Source organism: Zonotrichia leucophrys, chromosome 12, assembly GCF_028769735.1.
Source record: "Zonotrichia leucophrys gambelii isolate GWCS_2022_RI chromosome 12, RI_Zleu_2.0, whole genome shotgun sequence".
NCBI lineage: Eukaryota > Metazoa > Chordata > Aves > Passeriformes > Passerellidae > Zonotrichia > Zonotrichia leucophrys.
In genome coordinates this window covers 11,141,874-11,160,742 of record NC_088182.1, presented here as the reverse complement: position 1 = coordinate 11,160,742, position 18,869 = coordinate 11,141,874, and the positions used below count along the sequence as shown (strand labels likewise).

Here is an 18,869-nt window from a genome sequence, read left to right as displayed (position 1 = left end):
TATTATTAAATAGACTTTGAAATGCCATAATCTCAAAAACAGGTCTTGTTGCAACATCAAACAAGATAACGTGGACCATATGGACAAGTTTCAGTCTAAGTTAACAAATTATTATGTATTTCACCCTTTTGAGAAGGAGGGTCATACCTAGCCTGAACCCCTTGATAGCAACACCCCTGCCTTCAGAGCTCTTACCAGACTTGCTAATTATTCTTCCAGAACTGGCAGAAACTTGAACTCTGACCAGACTTACCCACAGCACTTGGGGCAGTTTAATGCACTGGAGAAATCAGAGTTGTATATTTGCTCTTTTACAAAGGAAAAAGTCTGCAGCTCACTACCATTAGCTGTTTGTATTCTGCGACTAATATGACCCTGAGAGGATGTAGAACGTCTAATGACATACACACTTTTCTAATTATTTAAAGAATAGCTCATATTTGCTAGTCAAAAATTCTTAGCTGAACGGTTCTATAGCAGGATACACTTACAAAGGTGCTGAACCACACATGTTTGCAATTATATTGTAATTACAAATTTAAACTAGAGTATGTAAATATAAACTGACAGAACAATTAACAGAAAAAGCAAGCAACAATAAGCAAAGTCTTTTCTTTGCCAAATTACATTTATAACAAAACTAATGGAAGCTCTTGAACAAAGAGGGAATGAATAGCATGTATATGGTTCACTGGGCTTTTGCAAATTGAACCATAACTCTCATTCTCCCTAAAACAGCTCTCTGAGTTTGTGCTGTCACAGGACTGCTTGTGCAACTCCCCTGGCAGTGCACAGGAAAGCCAAGATGATGGCACCAGACATCAGTCCAGCCTCATACCACATTAATCCACTGGCTTCAAACACTGCAGACACAGACATGGTTTTATAATCACAGAAAACTCTCTGGATCTATGGGAAGAGTCCCTTGTCTTTTTTTGTGGGAGAGATCACAATACCTCCAACAAAGAGAACTCACTGGAACTGCAGGCTCCCAGATGCCATCTAAAATTTCACTGTCAGTGATCTCCATATGAAGCTTTTAAACCCCTGACAGAAGGTGCAGCAGAGTCACCACCAAGCCCCAGTCAGGAGCTGTAGCATCACAGACCTTGGAAACACAGATGTTTCTGCCAGGCCATGAAATGAACTGATGGGAAGCTAGAGTGCTTTTACCCATTTCAATTGCTCAAAGCTCATAAGGAATACGTGCTGTAGGTGCAGCACATGTCACAGCCGCTAATGCTTACAGGAAGGCTTTCAAGATGTAGAACAGAATTATTCTGCAGTTTCACTGAGCGCTAGAAACAGTGAGCAAAACCTAGCAGGTGAGAGACCACCCCGCTTTCCTTGGCAGGGGAGGTGGACTAGGCGGTCTCCAGTGGTCCCTTACAATCTTAACGATTTTGTGAATCTTTGACAAAGCTTTAGAAAACACCCTGGGAAAGCCTCAGCTTATTTTGTGAGCTAAAGCCAGCCGAGATTTGGATAAGGCTCGGAGCTCCTGGCGCACTGTCAGCGGCTGTGGGCGGGCAAGCGACAGACACCGAGCCGGGGGCAGGACACGGAGCCGGGGGCACCCAGCACTGTCCCAGCCCCGGCAGCAGCACAAGCGCTGGCGCCAGAGCCACATCGGATTGGAGAGAGAAAGAAAGAAGGAAAGAAAGGAAGGAAAGTGCTCCTGGTGCTGCAGGGCCAAGAAACCTGCGAGCAAGAACGAGCTGGTTCCGCCTCCACGCTCGCCTCTCTCCAAACCCCCCTTGCCAATTCAGAGAATCGCAGAACTGCTTAGGTTGGAAAATTCCTCCGAGTTCACAGGGTCCAGCCTATGAGGGGTCACCACGTTCTGAACCGGACCCTGGCACCGTGTCCAGCGTTTCCCTGAGTGACTCCAGGCACAGCCACTCCGCCGCCCCCCTCCTTCCCGGCCCTACTCCTCCGCAGCGCCCGTGCCCGCCCGGACCGACCGCTCGCGCCGCACGCGGAAACGGGCGGGCGGACCCTAAAACCCTGAGCCCCCGCGGCTGACGGACAGGCCCCGCGCCCAATGAGCGCCGAAAGCGCCCTGGCGGCGGCCAATGGCGAGGCGGAGGCGGGGCGCGCCGGCGCGCGCTGGGAGCCCCGGTAACGCGCGGGCCGCGTGCGAGGAGCGCGGGGCGGCCGGGCCGGAGCTGCCGCTGTCCCGCCGTGCCCCGCCATGAAGATCGAGGAGGTGAAGAGCACCTCGAAGACCCAGCGCATCGCCGCCCACAGCCATGTCAAGGGGCTGGGGCTGGACGAGAGCGGCGCCGCCAAGCCGGCGGGGGCCGGGCTGGTGGGGCAGGAGAACGCGCGGGAGGTGAGCGCGGAGCCGGGCCGGGCCGGTGAGGGTGACAAGTCCCCGGCATAGAGTGAGGGCCGTGCCCGGGATCCTCCGTGTGGCCGCTGCCGTGTGAGATGCGATGGGGGCGGTCGGGGCTGTGTTGGCTCTGCTCCTGCTCCGCGCAGGAACCGTGACGTTCTCCCGGGTACCGGCGTAGAAATTGGGGTGTTAGAGGCAACGGAACCGAGCAAAAGTCAGCGGGTTTGGTGCAGATGGGGATTGGAGCATCCGCTTCAGTGCGGGGGCCGGATAAAACCATCACAGATTGGTTTGAGTTGGAAGGGATCTTAAGGAAAACCATCACAGAGTCCCAGACTGATTTGGTTGAAAGGGATCTTAAGGATGATCTGGCGTTCCAACCCTCTTGCCGAGGGCAGGACACCTCCACTGGAGCAGGTTGTTCAGAGCCCCGTCCAACCTGGCCGTGAAAGCAGATCTGTAGAGGATCTTCGGCTCAGGCAGCCAAGATTAATTTCTGGCTTTGCTTTCAAACCTCTCTCTGTGTTTGGGACTGCGAGAGTGGAAAAGAAGTCGGGCTCACAGATTGAGTTTCGATTTCTGTGATTTTTAATGTCTGTGTCAGATAAAATGATTGTAGAAAGTACGTTTCCCTGATCTTGTATTTCTTTTCGTGTGCATGAAATGGAAATGTTTACTTTTTGTTAAACCTATTATTTCTAAACACTTTAAGTAACATTGAAACAAAGGATACTATAGCGATACTTGTGTTAACAGTATAAATACTTAATTTACAGGCGTGTGGGGTTATAGTGGAACTAATCAAAAGCAAAAAAATGGCTGGCAGAGCAGTGCTGTTGGCAGGACCTCCTGGAACTGGCAAGGTATTACTCTTCTATTTTTTTACAAAATAAAGTATTTTCAAATGTATTTTAATTTGTCAAAACTGTTTTGGGATAGTGGTTACAAAATGTTTTCATATACCAGAATTTGTGTTCAGTCAATGTATTGATGTAGTTTTCTACTTGATATTTTTACTTTTATGATGTCATTGACACTGGCAGTACCCAGTGATGTGTTCAGCATCTTTAAAGTGAAACCACCTCTTGTAGGTTACTAAACACATAAGTAACAAGGGCTCTGAAAAAGTTTCAGAAGTTACTTTTACATTAAAAGCCAGAATATTTTTTCCTTGGTTTACTTTTTTTCCCGCATGCTATTTATTTATTTTTCATATCTGTATCAACTCTCAAATTCAAATGCCCAGTTTTGTGTTTTCAGGGTTTTTTTTGAAGCCTTTGACTAAGGTCACCAGTGTTGGAGGAGAGTTGTTATATGTGAGAAATACATGTCAGACAGAGTAGTCTTACTATTAAATTAGTAGGTGATGTATAGAAGGCGATAAAATGAAGAAAGTTAACTTTGTGCAAAAAGAATAATTTCTTAATTCTCTCCAAAATCAATGTCTGGGTTTGTTTTTTTTTTTTCCATTTAAAGACTGCTTTGGCTTTAGCTATTGCTCAGGAACTGGGAAGCAAAGTTCCTTTTTGTCCTATGGTTGGAAGTGAGGTCTATTCCACTGAGATCAAGAAAACAGAAGTTCTAATGGAAAACTTCCGACGTGCAATTGGTAAGTTTCAGGAAAAGAAGAATTAAGTGTTTGCATGATACTGACTTTGCTTTTTCCCAGTCATCTGAAAAGGAAAAACTTCTCAGTGGTCAAGACATTCTCAGATTTTTGTATGCTTATTTTCTTCACTGCTGATCCTAATCTAGTGAATCTCTTTCACACTTAGTGGAGTCAGGTTTTCTGTTTACAAACTGTAATTTAATTTTTGTATTTTGGTTTATACTTCTCCAGATTCTCTCATCCTCCACATTCACCTCTGTTTTGCCTGTGACTTAATAGAGCTGAATGAAAAAATAATTTTTAGTTTCTTATGTTAGCAGAAAAATGCTCCTCCTGTTTTTTGATTTAGTGATTTCACCCTACTAAATAAACAGTCTTAATCAGGGGCTCCCAAACAGCAGCATTAACCTGATTTACTGTTCCAATGAGCACAGAGCAAGTTCCATGCCAACTAAATAAGTACTGTAACTTAATGTCTTCCTCAATTCTACAGTGCATTTACAAGTTTGATATAAATTGGTTTAATTTGCAGCACAGCCTCAGTGACTATCTAAAATCTCTTACACAGCTGCTGCTGACAGCTGATAAATGCAGATAGAAGTGGCCCTTGTTTGTGTGAGGATTTGCTAAAGAGAGCCCAGTTGATTTTAGCCCTGAACATATTAACAGTAATTTTCCTGTTTCAGTACCATGTTTCCTCTTGGGCTTCATCTGGCAGCAGCAGGGTGAAGTCTCTCAGCTCTTCAGTGAAACAAAAGTATTCCACTGACTTTTATAAGAAAGCAGCTTTCAGTAGTCTCTGGTCTTCTGGTTACCATGAAACTGGCAGGGCCTGGGGGAGGGAAGCTTCAGTAGTCTGCAAAATTTCCTTGATGTGATGAAGTTCCCTGTCAGAGGTTTGGAAACCTGAACCAGCAGGTGGAACTTATGCCATCCATGTTGTCAGTTCTAGAGATAGCAGAGATTTAACAGCCAGCTGCATTGTTAGTTCCCTGCATTCCCTGAATGTCAGTAGAGAGACACTTCTAAACAAATATTAGTGTTAATGAAAGATGGAGCTTCTTTTATTCCTTTCTGTTGAATTCCATGTCACATTTTTGTAACACAGCCTTTATTGAATATTTTTATGTGTTTCAAAAAAATTCTCTAAATTATTTTAAAGGACTAGTAACCACCATTTCTTATAATGAAACACTTTCCAGTTGAGTTTTAGTCTCAGGTTTTAGCTTCCCTGCTAGGTAAAGAAAAATTTTACAAGGGTACATTTAAAAAAAATATTCTGTGCAGTGTGGTTGGGTCTGGATGCAAGGGAAACTTCAGCTCACATGTCCATCAGTAATTGAAAGTATTAATTTAGGTTTTATTAAGTTTTGTGTGTTTGTATGTCTCCTTGGTAGCAGGTTCTGTGTACATCATCGTTGCTCATATGCATTTTGCTTTCAGGGGGTTTAGCCACCTTAATTCTTAGAAATTATCAGAGATGCTAACATCAGATTTTTTACTTAATGGTTGGGGTTTTTTTCCTTGGAAACTACAGTCTGACTGGTTTGGATCACTTTTATAAGAAAGTAGGAGTTACTCTGAGTTTAGAGAATTTTTGTTTTATTGTTAAGAGTCTTTTAATAACAGACTCGACATAGTCTCATGCCCAAGTAGTGTTTGGGATGCAGTAGAGAGATTATAATATGTAAGAAACCTAAAAGGACAGAGTGGAAATGTGGAGATCAAATTGTTGTCTGGGTTAAAAGTAATTTAACCTGGGAGAGATTAATCCAGTATAGAGCTCATTAGCAGCTGGTGAGGATGATGAGGGCAGCTAATGTTAGGAGCTCAGCTGCAGTGAGAAATAACTGCTGCAGGAGCCACTTCAGTGGTGTAGCTGTTCCTTGTGTTGCCAAGCTGTACCTGCCAATGGGTGGAGCAAACCTTGCTCAGCTCCATGGAGTGCTCTTGAACCAAAGCATCAAACAGCCCACAGCTGCTGCCTTGGATTTGTGTTTGATTTGGAAGTAGATCTCTCTGAGAACTTACCTGAGAATGAAGTTTGTGGTTGACACATACATATTCATTTGAAATCAAAGGATAATCAACAGCAAGTTCAAAGCATAAATTACCTTTGTTCAGATCACATTCATCTGTAAATATTTTCTACAGACACCTCTCTAAGAGCACATTAATCTGGATTAGAGGAAGGCTTCTGAAGCAAATCCCTGGGTTTGCCCTCGCTGACTTGGCTTTGACTTGTGTTGTGGAGCAGAATGAGCACTTGAACTGGATTCTTTCCAGATGAAATGGAACTGGAAGATTCATTACATGCTTCAGCAGCATACAAATCATACCCCCAAACACAAACAGGCTGCCACATTTTCAGAGCAGGGTAGAGCTTGTGCTGGACATTTAAAGCAAAACAAAGAGGACAAGCAACCTGGTCCACTTGGTGGCTATAGCAGTTTCAGTGTGCAGATTCCCATATTGCTTCACACTCATTGCTCATGAGCCAGTGTGGTGCAGCCTTGTCTAGGTCAGTTTTTTTAAGTCAGAGGTTCATTAATTTCTGTCTGATGCTTTGGCATACCTGAAGAACATTTTAAAAATTACTGAAATTAACTTTGTACACAACTTTTTATGTCATCGTAAGTAAGATAAAGCAAACATTTCCTGCCAAGAATTTGTCACAGTTAGTTTCTCACATTTCAGATCCTGGTCTGAATTTGGGCCCAGTAGAGGGAGACAGACTCGTGTTTGTCAGTTCTTTATAGCCTCTATCAGCAGCTCAAAATTACTGGTGAAGTGTCTGATCTGTTTCAAAGCAAAATGAAAAGTTACGGAACAAGCAAAGGTTTATGAAGTCACAATACCCTCAGACTGGGCAGGATGACTTCCCTGTATATCTTGTTACAGCCCATTCATTATTTTTGGTATGGCATGTGTATCTCATAAAATACTTCATGGAGTTTCTTCAGATGTGGATTCTTTGAACTTCTGTGTAGTTAGAGCATACATAATTGTAGTGGTGGTGGTGATGATAGTGGGTTTGCTTTGAAACAGTCTGCCTGCAAATGTCTTCAGCTCTATATTATTTATCAATTTAAAATAACCTAGTTAATTACAGTAATTGACTGGAACAGAAGATAGCCAGATATTCTGATGATTGCTTGGCTGTATGAAAAATAACAAAGTGAGGATGTAATTTTCAGCTATTTTGAAATAGTTTTAAATTTGTGTTGTAGCAGTTTCTGCTAAATTTTATCTAGCTCACCTTTTGCTATTAACTGGAAAAATATTTCAAATTATACATAAACGTTTTAGTAATTTTATTATGTTCTAGCACAATACCTGTTAATCAATTTATGTTGTGTTTTTAACTCAGTTGCTAAAAAATAAAGTTTACTTTTCTTCTTCTGTATTTTTGGTGACTTTTCAGGGCTTTTTTGATGGTCCAGAAATTGTATAAATCTCATATTAATGTGACTAGTTTCAGAAGATGGTCTGTATTTCTGACTTCAGCATAGGGAGAAAATCAAGCAAATTCCCTCTTTGTGGGAGGGAAAAGAGACAAAGGATCCTAACATTTACTTTAAGAACTTATAATAAATAGAAGAAAGTAATTTCTAAAAGTTTAATAAACTTCTTAGCAGGTCAGAACTTGGGCTGAGCTTCATTCTTGTGCACAGGATGGATATTCTCGCTTAATATTGAAGAAGAGAGCAATAATTCATCTTTCTGCCTTTAAAAGTAAAACATTACCATGAAATGTAATGCACTCTAACAATGAATTACATTTTGTTGACAGTAAAGCAGCAGACTCACAAGTGTATCTGAAACAATTTTAAACAATTTCTTGCAGGGTTGAGGATTAAAGAGACCAAGGAAGTTTATGAAGGAGAAGTCACAGAACTGACTCCCTGTGAGACTGAGAATCCCATGGGGGGATATGGCAAAACCATCAGCCACGTAATCATAGGACTCAAAACCGCAAAGGGAACCAAACAGTTGAAGGTAAGTGTGGTAGAGTCTCAGAGATTTCCTTAAGTATTTTGGGTTTGCAGCTTCTATTCTTAGCACTTCTTATTTCCATTTCAAGCTCTTGATCCACTCTGTCAGGTGGGGCTGCCAGGAGGTTGCTTTCTTTGGCTAGACAGCTTTATCCTGATTGTTTATCTGCTTTATGTAGAATATTTATATATTGGTCTTGTGTCCTACTAATAGAAATAGGAGATAAACCCATCATCACTTGGTGAGCAGCTGCTGTTTCTCTGTTTGGCAGCACTCACCTGTATGTCTTCAAGGAGTTAAAAGTGAGTTTTAATAGGAAGAGATCCAGATGCAATTTTGTAAATGACAAATACCACAAAAAATGGGCTGAGTTGGCAATCTGAGCTTCATTCTGTCTCAGTCTGTGATACACTCTGACCCTGGCTATAAATAAATTAATGTTCATGGTAATAAACATACGAGAAAGGCCTTGTTTGGTTTTGTTTTTGTGATTGTCAGGAACCAAATTTTTGAGGGTGGCTTGGGAAATATTGCCTGTTTAAATATAAATTATTCTTTCTGTCACATCTTTTCTTTCTACATGGGGTGTCATGCTCTAGTGAATATTTGATAGAGAACTGGAAATTGAGCTGGTGTGTTGCCAGCTCAGGCCCACTTTCCTTTTGTTTTCTTGTCTCCATTCAATTTCCCTGTCAGACTTGGAGAGAACTAAAAGCTGTCTCTGTTGTTAAGTATCATCTTTCATTTGTTCACTCTGAAAACAAGGAAATGAAGAGCAAAAGTGAATAAACATGTACCAGGAGAAACAAAGGCATCTAATATATTCCACACCCACTCTCCCTCACAGAGCTCCACAGAGGATAAGGACTCAAGAAATGAAGGAATATTGATTCATATATTCAATGCTATAGCCAGATTTTTTATAAAAGTTTTCCTGGAAAGCTAGAGAATTACTGTTTATTGAGTATAAATACATTGTCACATTACTCAGAGGTATGTTTTGTAGCTGGTACCATTATGTTTCTGGCACTGTCACTTCCTTTTGGATAGCAGATTTTTTTGTAAGACAGCAAGTTCTGTGCATCTTCCAGATTTATTTGCTATCCCTACTCCAAACGTTACAGCTTTATAAAATCCTAGAGGTATTGTCAGGGTGAGTTGCAGTTTAATTTCTGCTGATGGGAGTGAGCTTCAAACTGAATTTCTTTACCTTGATTACCATAACAATATGGAGCTGTTTTGATAGCTGTGCTGTTTGCTTGTCTCCAGCTGGACCCGAGCATTTTTGAGAGCTTGCAGAAGGAGCGAGTGGAAACCGGTGACGTTATTTATATTGAAGCAAACAGTGGGGCTGTCAAGGTAAAAGAAAAGTTCTGTACTTTTATGCAAGTGTATGTTTTTTGCAGACCTTTCTCTGCCTTTGTCAGAAGGCTCTCTGATTTATTAACCTTAACTGACATGGTATGGTTACATGGAAATTTTAAAAAGAGCCCAGTGCTTTCCTTATCGGGAGAGAAAAGTCTCTTTTGCACCCAAAGGATGTGGAGATCTGGTTCACAATTAAGGTCATCTGGCAAGGAAGCTATCACTGATGCTGTCTGGATGGGTTTTCTTTTCTGTAAGATCAAGGCATCTCTAAGGGAAGAGGGGAAGAACCAAACAACTTTAGTCATTTTCACGCTGACATGTGCAGCGTATTTAATCTTTCTTTTATCGCTCTTGATATTTTCTCCACAAGATATATACATGTAGAAGGGAATACTGCATTAGTTAGCATTCTTTTCATATCTGATTTAGAAAGTGTATAGTGATACTTGCTGTTTAATGGATGAGCATAATATTTTCTATCATAATAAATCACCCACCTACAAAGGAGGTTCTCCCAATCTCTGGTTAATCTGCTGGATTTGTCCTTTAGCAAGAATTGTGTACATTAAAAGAAGGAGAGAGAGGAGTAGAATATTGTTGCCACTGAAAATATCAGGTGTTTCTCAACAGAGTTTTTGAGCTTTGATCAGCAGATAGGGTGTGCCTGTTGCTAAGCAGGGAGTGGGATGTCTGAACTGTCAGCTGAAGCTTGTCAGAACTGCAATTGTGAACTAACCATGTTATCAAATTCATGTCACTCAAGGTTTTGGTACTGAAATTAATTCTATACCTGGGTTTCTCTTTTTTGTTCCTCAGAGGCAAGGCAGGTGTGATATCTATGCTACAGAATTTGACCTTGAAGCTGAAGAGTATGTTCCCTTGCCAAAAGGTGACGTGCACAAGAAAAAGGAAATTATTCAGGATGTCACCCTGCATGACTTGGATGTGGCCAATGCTCGACCTCAGGTATCTGACTTCACAGATGAAGTCTTTACAGAAAAATTATTTGGGATAGATGTGATGTTACCAGAATAATTGAGATGTAGGAAGTTGAGGTAACTCACCCTCAAAGATTCCACTGTAGGAAAAGCAGTAGGTGTTACACCTGGAAGCCAGTCTAGCCCAGGGCTCTGCCGTGGAGGTTAAAGGGGTTAAAGCAGTTGTTTCCTTAGAATTCATGCACCTGGTCATGGAATACTGTCATGATAACACTCCTGGCACTACAGAGAATGGTCTGGGAGTTGTAGGACAGCTTCCACACAGGTATTTGGAATCCACCACCTTCACAGTTAATGCAAAATCTAGACCCTGCTCTCTTTCCCTCCACTCCTGTGCCTCATCACTTGCAGAAAAATAGCACTGTGGGCTGTTGCCTCTCACCAGAAAGAGGGATTATTGTTTTCTCTCTAGAAGGAAAGCTGCCTACAGGTGTGAGGTAGCAACAGCCAGACCTGCATAATTTCATTTTAATGGAAGTTCTGAATGCAGATTAATACATCCTGCTCTGTGTTTATGGTTTTATAATTATGAAATGGAAACTGCAAGGACTGTGATAAAAGGTGTCTGAAGTATTTTTGACTGCTGTGGATTCTGTTGATATTCTTACCTATTTTAGAAATGTTTCACAGTCACTTGTTAAACTTCTTTGTGAATTTCAGTAGGGCTCTGCATGCATTGCAGCAAAAGAAACCCCAGAAAATAGAAGAATTACTCCTTGCTGTGTCTTCACATAAATCCACTCTTGAGGGAATTCTATCTCTGTCAAAACCAGAAGTCACTAACAAGTTTAAAGGCTGGGATCCCTACTGTAAAACAGTACAACTCATTAACTTATTAAATTTCAAAATAATTTACAAAAAAAATTATTTGATAAAAATAATGGTATTAAAAAGTTATAAAGTTTAGAATCATTCTTCCTGTGTTGACAGGCTGAGCACCCACTGTGCATGCAGGCAATCCACATCTCTGTGTGCCCTGACAACTTCATTCCTAAAGAGTTCCTCTGTGACAGTTTTTTCAAGAGAGGATGTCTCATTTTGATTTTTTATGCTCTCCAAATGAGCAAGGATGAGGGGGTAGCCAGGTGATAATGTTTAGAATACTCCTGTGGTGAGGTGACCTAAACTTTGACAGATTATCAAAGACTGCTCTTACAAAGTATTAAGTTAACTCTAAGAAACAACTTCTTTAGCTAATTCCTGATCTAAAAACTTCCCAAGATGTGTGCTTGCTACATGACCTCAAAGCTGATCTATCACTTTCTTTTCCTAGGGAGGACAAGATATCCTTTCTATGATGGGACAGTTGATGAAACCTAAGAAAACTGAAATTACTGGTATGAAACTTGTATGCCATTTTGAGATTGTGTAATGTGTTTTCCAGTTAGAAAATGATTTTAAATAGTGTTACTATATTTAAATGAGTAACTACATACTATCTATTTACAAATACTCAGATTTCCAAAAGCATGATACAGTTGCTAGAATTACAATGGCTGGATTCAGTACAGGTTACTGGTTCATGCATGTAGTGGTAAAATGTATCCAGTGCTCTGCACCCATCTTCTGGGGAAAGGTCAGAATGCCAGTGCCCATCCTGCAACATCCCTGCCACACTGGGAGGTTCAGGCTTTCAACAAAGAGCCAAACTGAATACAGCAGTAAGACACAAATTCTAGAAAGTGATGTAGCAATCATACTGAGTTTTGGTGGAGTAGAAGAATGGCACCTCTGTAACAGCTGTCTAAGGACATGAATTTTTCAAATGTGAGTATTTCAGTTAGAAATACTTTGTTGACAGATATCTCCCCAACACAGTATGAAATGTCACAAAATTTTAGAGTCACAGGTATTTTCCTTGTGGCAGTAAGATACCAAACCATGGAAAAGTTCAAGGAGAATTTTCTTTACTTCCAGCCTTACCCTCTGACCCATAGTTCACTGGCAGAACAACCAACAGTTTCTTTTTGTTCTCAGACAAACTTCGAGGAGAGATAAATAAGGTGGTGAACAAATACATTGATCAAGGCATTGCAGAGCTGGTGCCAGGTGTGCTCTTTGTGGATGAGGTTCACATGCTGGACATTGAGTGTTTCACATACCTGCACCGAGCCCTGGAATCTTCCATTTCCCCCATTGTCATCTTTGCTTCCAACCGAGGAAACTGCATTATCAGGTAGGATGGCTAAACTGGAATTTGCCACTTTACATTGTAACAAAAGTCTTGGAATTAGCTGTGTCAGTAGAGTTACAATCTTAGAAGGCTTTTGTCTCTCACATTGGCACCTGTGATAATCCTCTGCATGAGTTGCAAGCTGCATTCATGCTCAAGAGCTGCTCATGAGCTTCGTGATAGGACAAGCATTTAACCCCAGGCTGACTGGAATTCCTCCTTTCCCCTAACATTTCTCTCCTCTAACAGTCTCTGAATTGTTTCACTTCTGGGTGATCTGTGACAGTTACCATTGTCATTGTATACCTCCATACATCTGTTACCTGCGCATTAGGGACATCAAAAGCACCAGAGCTACAAACCTCTAATACCATTGTTTCCCGCTTCTGGATTATTTGCTGCTTGAAATTCTAATTCCATCAGACTTCAGCTTCTAGTTCATACTGGTAGAGTGTGTCACAGTTCAGCCTTTCCCTTTTCCTGCTCTGTTGATCTGACATTTGTGATTCTTCAGTCTTGCCAACCAGCTTGTTTTTAATTTCCACTTCACTTTGATATTTTGCACCCACAAAATGCATTCTTTGCATGTTCAGTAAAAGTTCCCTCCTCTGATTTCAGTCTTCTGTAAGTTCTACTACCAGTTTGTGGTCTAGGTCTAATTATGTCTAAACAAGCTGTCATTAGCAATGATTGCTACTCTTTGGATTGATTTAATTCAGCTGTATAACCAGCTTTTCCTTTCCCTCATATGGCTCATCTGGTATTAATATTTCTCTGTTTGCATTGGTTAGAAGTGAGAATGATAAGCCCTTCAAAAATGTTTAGGATGGACATTACTTCAGTCTGTTTGCAAAGATATAAAAAAGCTGTCTTGTAAAAGTAAAGGAAGTAGAGATCTGTCAGTATGGATTCACTGCAGATCTTGTTATGAAAAAGCTGTGATTTAAGAAAGGAAATTTTCCATATATTAGTGACAGCTAATATTGGAGAACATGGCCAGAGCTGCAGCTAACTAAATACTAGCACTGAACTTAAAAGTGTAATTCTTTACCAGCACTTCACATTTTTTACTGCAATCTGTGTAATTCTTCTAAATTAAATCTGGGTATCTTTTGACTTCACAGTAAATTACAGTGGTCCTGGGAAACCAAGAGTGCATGTGTCTGCAAGCTGTGCTGTTGGGAGTTGTATGTCAAACAAATAAAATGGTTGGGGATCTAGATCCTGCCCTGTCCTTCATACAGAGACCTAAACTTCTCAGTTTGCTGGGATGCAGGCATGGAATGTAAACCACCAAAGTATTCACTGGAGGGACTGGAGAGAATGGCTTGCTCAGCAACAGGGGATGTTCTCCAAATGAATGATAATATATATAATTTCTGCTGATACTGCTAAACAACTTAAGAATGATTTGTTCCTTGCTGGAGGATGCCTTGGAACATTAGATAAGGCTGTATTGTGAGATACAATACAAGAAAGCACCTCACTATATTTGAGAGGCACGTTTAAGAGCTCCAGCAATAGTGTTTGTTTCCCTGGGGCTGTCTGGAATAAACCTTAGACCAGAGTATTTCCTGTCTCTGATCCAGGGGTGTGTGTCTCTGTGGACACACAACAATTGTAAACTAATATAGTCACTCTTTACTGATTTTAACCAAATCAATGTACTGACCTCCCAGTAATGTCTGATTTCTTTCTGTTTGGTTTCTCCTCTAGAGGCACAGAGGATATTGTGTCTCCTCATGGAATACCATTGGACCTGCTGGATCGAGTCATGATTATCAGAACCATGCTCTACACACCCCAGGAAATGAAGCAGGTATGCACAGCATTTTAAAGAGCTTGTTACAAGTCCCCAGAGCTTCTGTCTGTTCTGTTAGTGTAGAGATGTTTGACTCTGCTCACCAGGGCTTGTGCCAGAAAGCTCCCTAGGAGTCAATACAGTGAGCTGTTAAAGCTGTGCACACAACCTCTGACTCCAGCCACTGAGGAGTTGCTGAGCACTGTGGAGCTGCAAGTGGCACCTCACTTGCAGGAAGGGATGAATTGTTAGCTGAAGCAATCTCTTGCACAGATGTACTTGCCATAGTTTGCAGATTTCAGCAGGTGATGCTTTTTCAGTTGGTGTAAGATGAAGTGTCCCATCATGGGATCTTTAGTCCCAGACCTCAGGCTTTTCCCTCACATGAGAGGGATTGAGGAATACAACCTCATGTGCTGAATTTTTGCCTTTATTCCCTGTACTGTAGCTTTAACCTACTGGGGGTGTCTCCTGAAACAGGGAGAATTTAATGCCCCTAGTTAAGTTTGGAAATATAAACACAGAAAGTGTTGCAGAGATATCCTTCCAGATGCCTGGAAGTTTTCCTGTGGGGCCATCACAATGCATTGTATATTGATTATAATGCTTGGTGCCATTAGGATGCATTGTGTCAAAGATCCCCCCTCATTAGCCTCTCAGTGCTGGGAAGTGACACAATGCAGAAGACATTAGGGTTTACCATGTCAATTCTTTGTATTATTTAAGAGATAGTGTCACTGGAGGAGAGTGTTATGCCAGATAATGGTCTCCTGCTGCTGGAGAAATGCCAGGGCGATGTGGATGCATTTATGGAACAGAGGCAAAGCTTCATTTCACTTGGTTTGAGGAGCTTTTCATTGATGATGTCCTGAGCTATTCTCAGGATGATTTTTTTTTTTTTTATACCTAGAGGACATTTTGAAGCACTGTGGTGTAAATTGCAGTAGAAGCAGCCCAGTGATTTAACAATACAATTAGGTTTAGTCTACAAACCAAATTTTCACGTGTGACTTTTACTCAACCTGGGGATATTAAAGACTCTGGCTTTCCCTGTAGTGTAAGTGAATTCTGTGTAGTTAGTGCTGGATTACCATGCAGGTAAGACACTTTCTGAATGCTGCTGTTCAGAAGGGCTGGGTAAATGCTGGGATTTCCACCCTCCCCTGGGCTGAAGGAAAGGAAGTGTTCAGAGTCACGTTTCCTAAAGGTAAAAGTAGAGTTCAGACATTTGGCCCCATAAATCATGTTCCCATAGTCAGATAACCTCATCTTCCATTAAATTAAGGCTTTTGAATGGCATCTTCTCATGGGAGAAGAGGAGGAGCTATTACACTTAACTTTGGCTTCTAACTAAGTACAGTTGGGGTGGGGGTAAAAACAAGGCATAAGTAAGTTAGTTCTCTATTTTTGCTCTCATTTGTCTTTCTTGTTAGGAAGAAGTTTCTGCTGCTGATGTTTCTGTGTGAGCATCTTTGCCTTCACCATTGATTCCTTTATCAGCACGGAATCTGATCATGTATCTACTGAGAGTTTTTCATAACCAGTTCAAAATAGTTTTTTGGGCATGTTGATAAAGTAGAAATCCCATTGTGAAGTGCTGCTCTGAGTCAAGACACACAGTAATCTTAGTGTAGTCAGAATAGGGAAAAATGCACTTTTATGCTTATTCAAGTCAGGTGATGTAATCAAGCTTTTTTGCATAAGTACCTTGAATATTAAAGGTTATAACTGAGATGTTTTGTTCCTAACGTATTTCACCTGATAAACACTTGTTTTCCTATTCCATAGTAAATGGATATGTAAGCAAGTGGTGGATTAATGGCTTAGGGCCCTAGTCTTCAGGCAATGTTCTACCAGGTTACAGATAAAAAGTTATTCTAAAAAACATTGTTGAAGATGTGACATTCAAAACCTTGTTTGTAGCTGAGGAAGAACAAAGTAGCAGTGTTTGAATGAAGGGAAGGGGATGTCTGAGTGATCTACAGGTAAAAATAATCTCCAGCCTGAAATTGCAATTGGCAGCAGCATTGCCAATATTCAGTGCACATATCTTAGCACCAACTTTCTGCCATTTCAGGCCCCTCTCTTCCTCTGCTCCCTGAGCGCATTTTTATGGCTTTAATTTAAACGAGTGCTTCTTGATATCTTGTTTACAAAGCTGCCAAAGTGAAAAATACCTGTATTATATGAGGCTTGCAGTTCCAGAGTTATCTCTGCACTACAACACAACATCATTATCCAGTCTGCCCCTTATCACTCAGCTGGTAATACAGACTACCGAGAGACTTGTGCCACTTTTGTTACAGCTTTATATGCTCAGGCTTATTGGTGATATCTTCCTCTCCAACTTTGTAAAGATCTTCAAACTGGTACAAGCCTGAGACTGTTCTTGAAAGATTAGATTTTTCTTAGTGATTTTTTATTTCTTCTTGAAGGAATAGGTGAATCATAGAAAGTAACTTTTTGATTTATTTTACTATCTTCTTGTCAATTGAATAAAAAGTGTGGTGTGAGCTGCTAAGGAAAGGGTGTAGCTTTCTGTAGGGCTTTTGGAGGGCTCTGCTGTGCAGCACCAGTGATACACTGCAGAATTCAGTAACTGCTGTGGCTATCCAGAAGCCTCCAGCTGCCACTAACTTCTAACATACATTTTCCATTTTTTTATAAAAGTGCTCATATTCTGCTCCTTATTAGTAGATAGGGTTTGCTAAGTGTGAAGAGTTACCGTGAAGGATTAGCAGTCCAGATGTGTTACTTTACCTTCCTTCTGTGATAAATTTTTTACCATTATATTTGCCTCTTCAAAGACTTAGAATTCTACAAATTCTGGTTTAGTGATAATTTACACCAGGGTAACTCTCCACAACATCTTGTTATGTAGCATGTCTCATCTCTAAGCTGACAGTTTACAGATACTAAATTAAGTAATTTAGCATGTTAATTGCTTGGGCACATACCTCACTTACTCTTCCCAACAGATCACCAAACTTCGTGCTCAGACAGAAGGGATTAACATCAGTGAAGAAGCTCTAAACCACTTAGGGGAAATTGGTACCAAGACAACCCTAAGGTAAGTTGGGCACAGTTTTCTATTCAGCATGACTGGGTCTGAAGCCACTGTAGGATAACCCACTGTTGGAAGCAGACAAACCTCTCCTTTACAATGACTTGGTCTGTTAACAATCATTAAAAAGAGAGTGGTAGTGCTCCTCTTTTCTTCTTTAAAGAATGAATATGCTGGAGTGCTTGCTGACTTTCTCATACTGCTGCTAGAGCTGTGTTTCCTAGCAGATGTCCCAGCTCTCTGTATCATCATTCCCTGGGATGCACTGAATTGTAATTACTCATCTGCCTCTGTTTGATCACAGGTATGCTGTGCAGTTGCTGACCCCAGCTAACCTGCTTGCCAAGATTAATGGGAAAGACAGCATTGAGAAAGAGCATATTGAAGAAATAAATGAACTTTTCTATGATGCTAAATCCTCAGCAAAAATCTTGGCTGATCAACAGGAGAAGTACATGAAATGAAGAGCTTATCATGTTCCATGCTTTGAAGTAGCTTTAACCCTTAGCCAAGGCTGGCTTAGTTATTGAATGAGAAATGTTAATGGTTTGTCTCTTTTGGGACTGAAGAATATTTAAATGTTGGACTGCTTTGTCAGGCCAGAATTAACTATTGAGTGTTCCTGTTTCATTATCAACAATAAGATGCTCCATGGTTTGTGTGTAACATCTTAGTCTCCCTTTTATCAGTATATGTGACATTAGTAGCTCTTGGCCCATCAGTTTTGTCTTTAGATTTCGTTACAGAAGAGCTCCAACTGAAGTTGATGCTTAAGAACAGTCTATTTTCTTTATGAATCCTGTTTTAAAATAGTTTCCTTTTACAGATTATAACTTTTTGGTTTTGAATCAAAGTTTGTCTGAAGTGCTTTATAATAAAACATGTTAAGAACATTGGAAGTGTGTGCGTGTTCGCTCTGGATGTTGACCTAAGAAACAGTCCAAATAAACTGAAATTAAAAAAGCTAAATATGAGTGAAATGGATCTTGAACACAAAAATAGATTGCAGCAAAGGGAAAGATAGATTGGGCCCTTTTGAAAATGTTTACTTCTTTGTAGGGTTTGGGTTTTATTTTCTGAAGACTTCCTTAGAGAATGCAGAAATACATAATCATTATCTTTGCCCTATTTAAAGCCTTGTCCCCAGAGAAACTTAAATTTTTCTTGGGTTTTCCTAAAGCAAATTTAAAAAAATTCATTTCCATCATGATTAGCTGTTTTTTGCATTATCCCCACTTTCTTGATCACTCAGAACCAGGAAAAGTTTTCAAACTAAAACTGAAATCTCTCTCTGCACAGTCTGGATGAACTTCAGCTTAGTCTCACGTTCTCAGTTGTGTGAGGCATGGATACCTGATTGCTTCACAGCACTTTGAGGTTAAATGATTCATGATTTAGATCCCTGTAACACTGAAATACAAACCTCTGTAACCACATAAATGGGTGTATTGGAGAAAAAATGTAGAAGCCCTATCAAGTGACTAACCTCACATTCCTTATTTTAGACCCTTTAGGGATTTAA

The 18,869-nt window shown here is 40.7% G+C and overlaps 1 protein-coding gene across 1 annotated transcript; it reads left to right on the top strand.

Annotated features, from left to right (window-relative positions):
* The first annotated feature begins 2,101 nt into the window (after nt 1-2,101).
* RUVBL1 (RuvB like AAA ATPase 1) lies at nt 2,102-18,240 on the top strand. The gene is made up of 11 exons (XM_064724214.1): nt 2,102-2,335; nt 3,115-3,201; nt 3,815-3,947; nt 7,795-7,946; nt 9,213-9,302; nt 10,128-10,277; nt 11,583-11,646; nt 12,287-12,485; nt 14,199-14,301; nt 17,262-17,353; nt 17,652-18,240. The coding sequence occupies exons 1-11, from the start codon at nt 2,195-2,197 to the stop codon at nt 17,809-17,811; spliced, it is 1,371 nt and encodes a 456-aa protein (XP_064580284.1). The 5' UTR covers nt 2,102-2,194; the 3' UTR covers nt 17,812-18,240.
* The last annotated feature ends 629 nt before the right edge of the window (nt 18,241-18,869 follow it).

Coding starts and splice junctions, on each gene's coding strand:
- RUVBL1 (XM_064724214.1), top strand. CDS start 2,195: ATGAAGATCGAGGAGGTGAAGAGCACCTCGAAGACCCAGCGCATCGCC. Junction 3,202..3,814: donor GACCTCCTGGAACTGGCAAG/GTATTACTCTTC, acceptor TTCCATTTAAAG/ACTGCTTTGGCTTTAGCTAT. Junction 10,278..11,582: donor TGGCCAATGCTCGACCTCAG/GTATCTGACTTC, acceptor TTCTTTTCCTAG/GGAGGACAAGATATCCTTTC.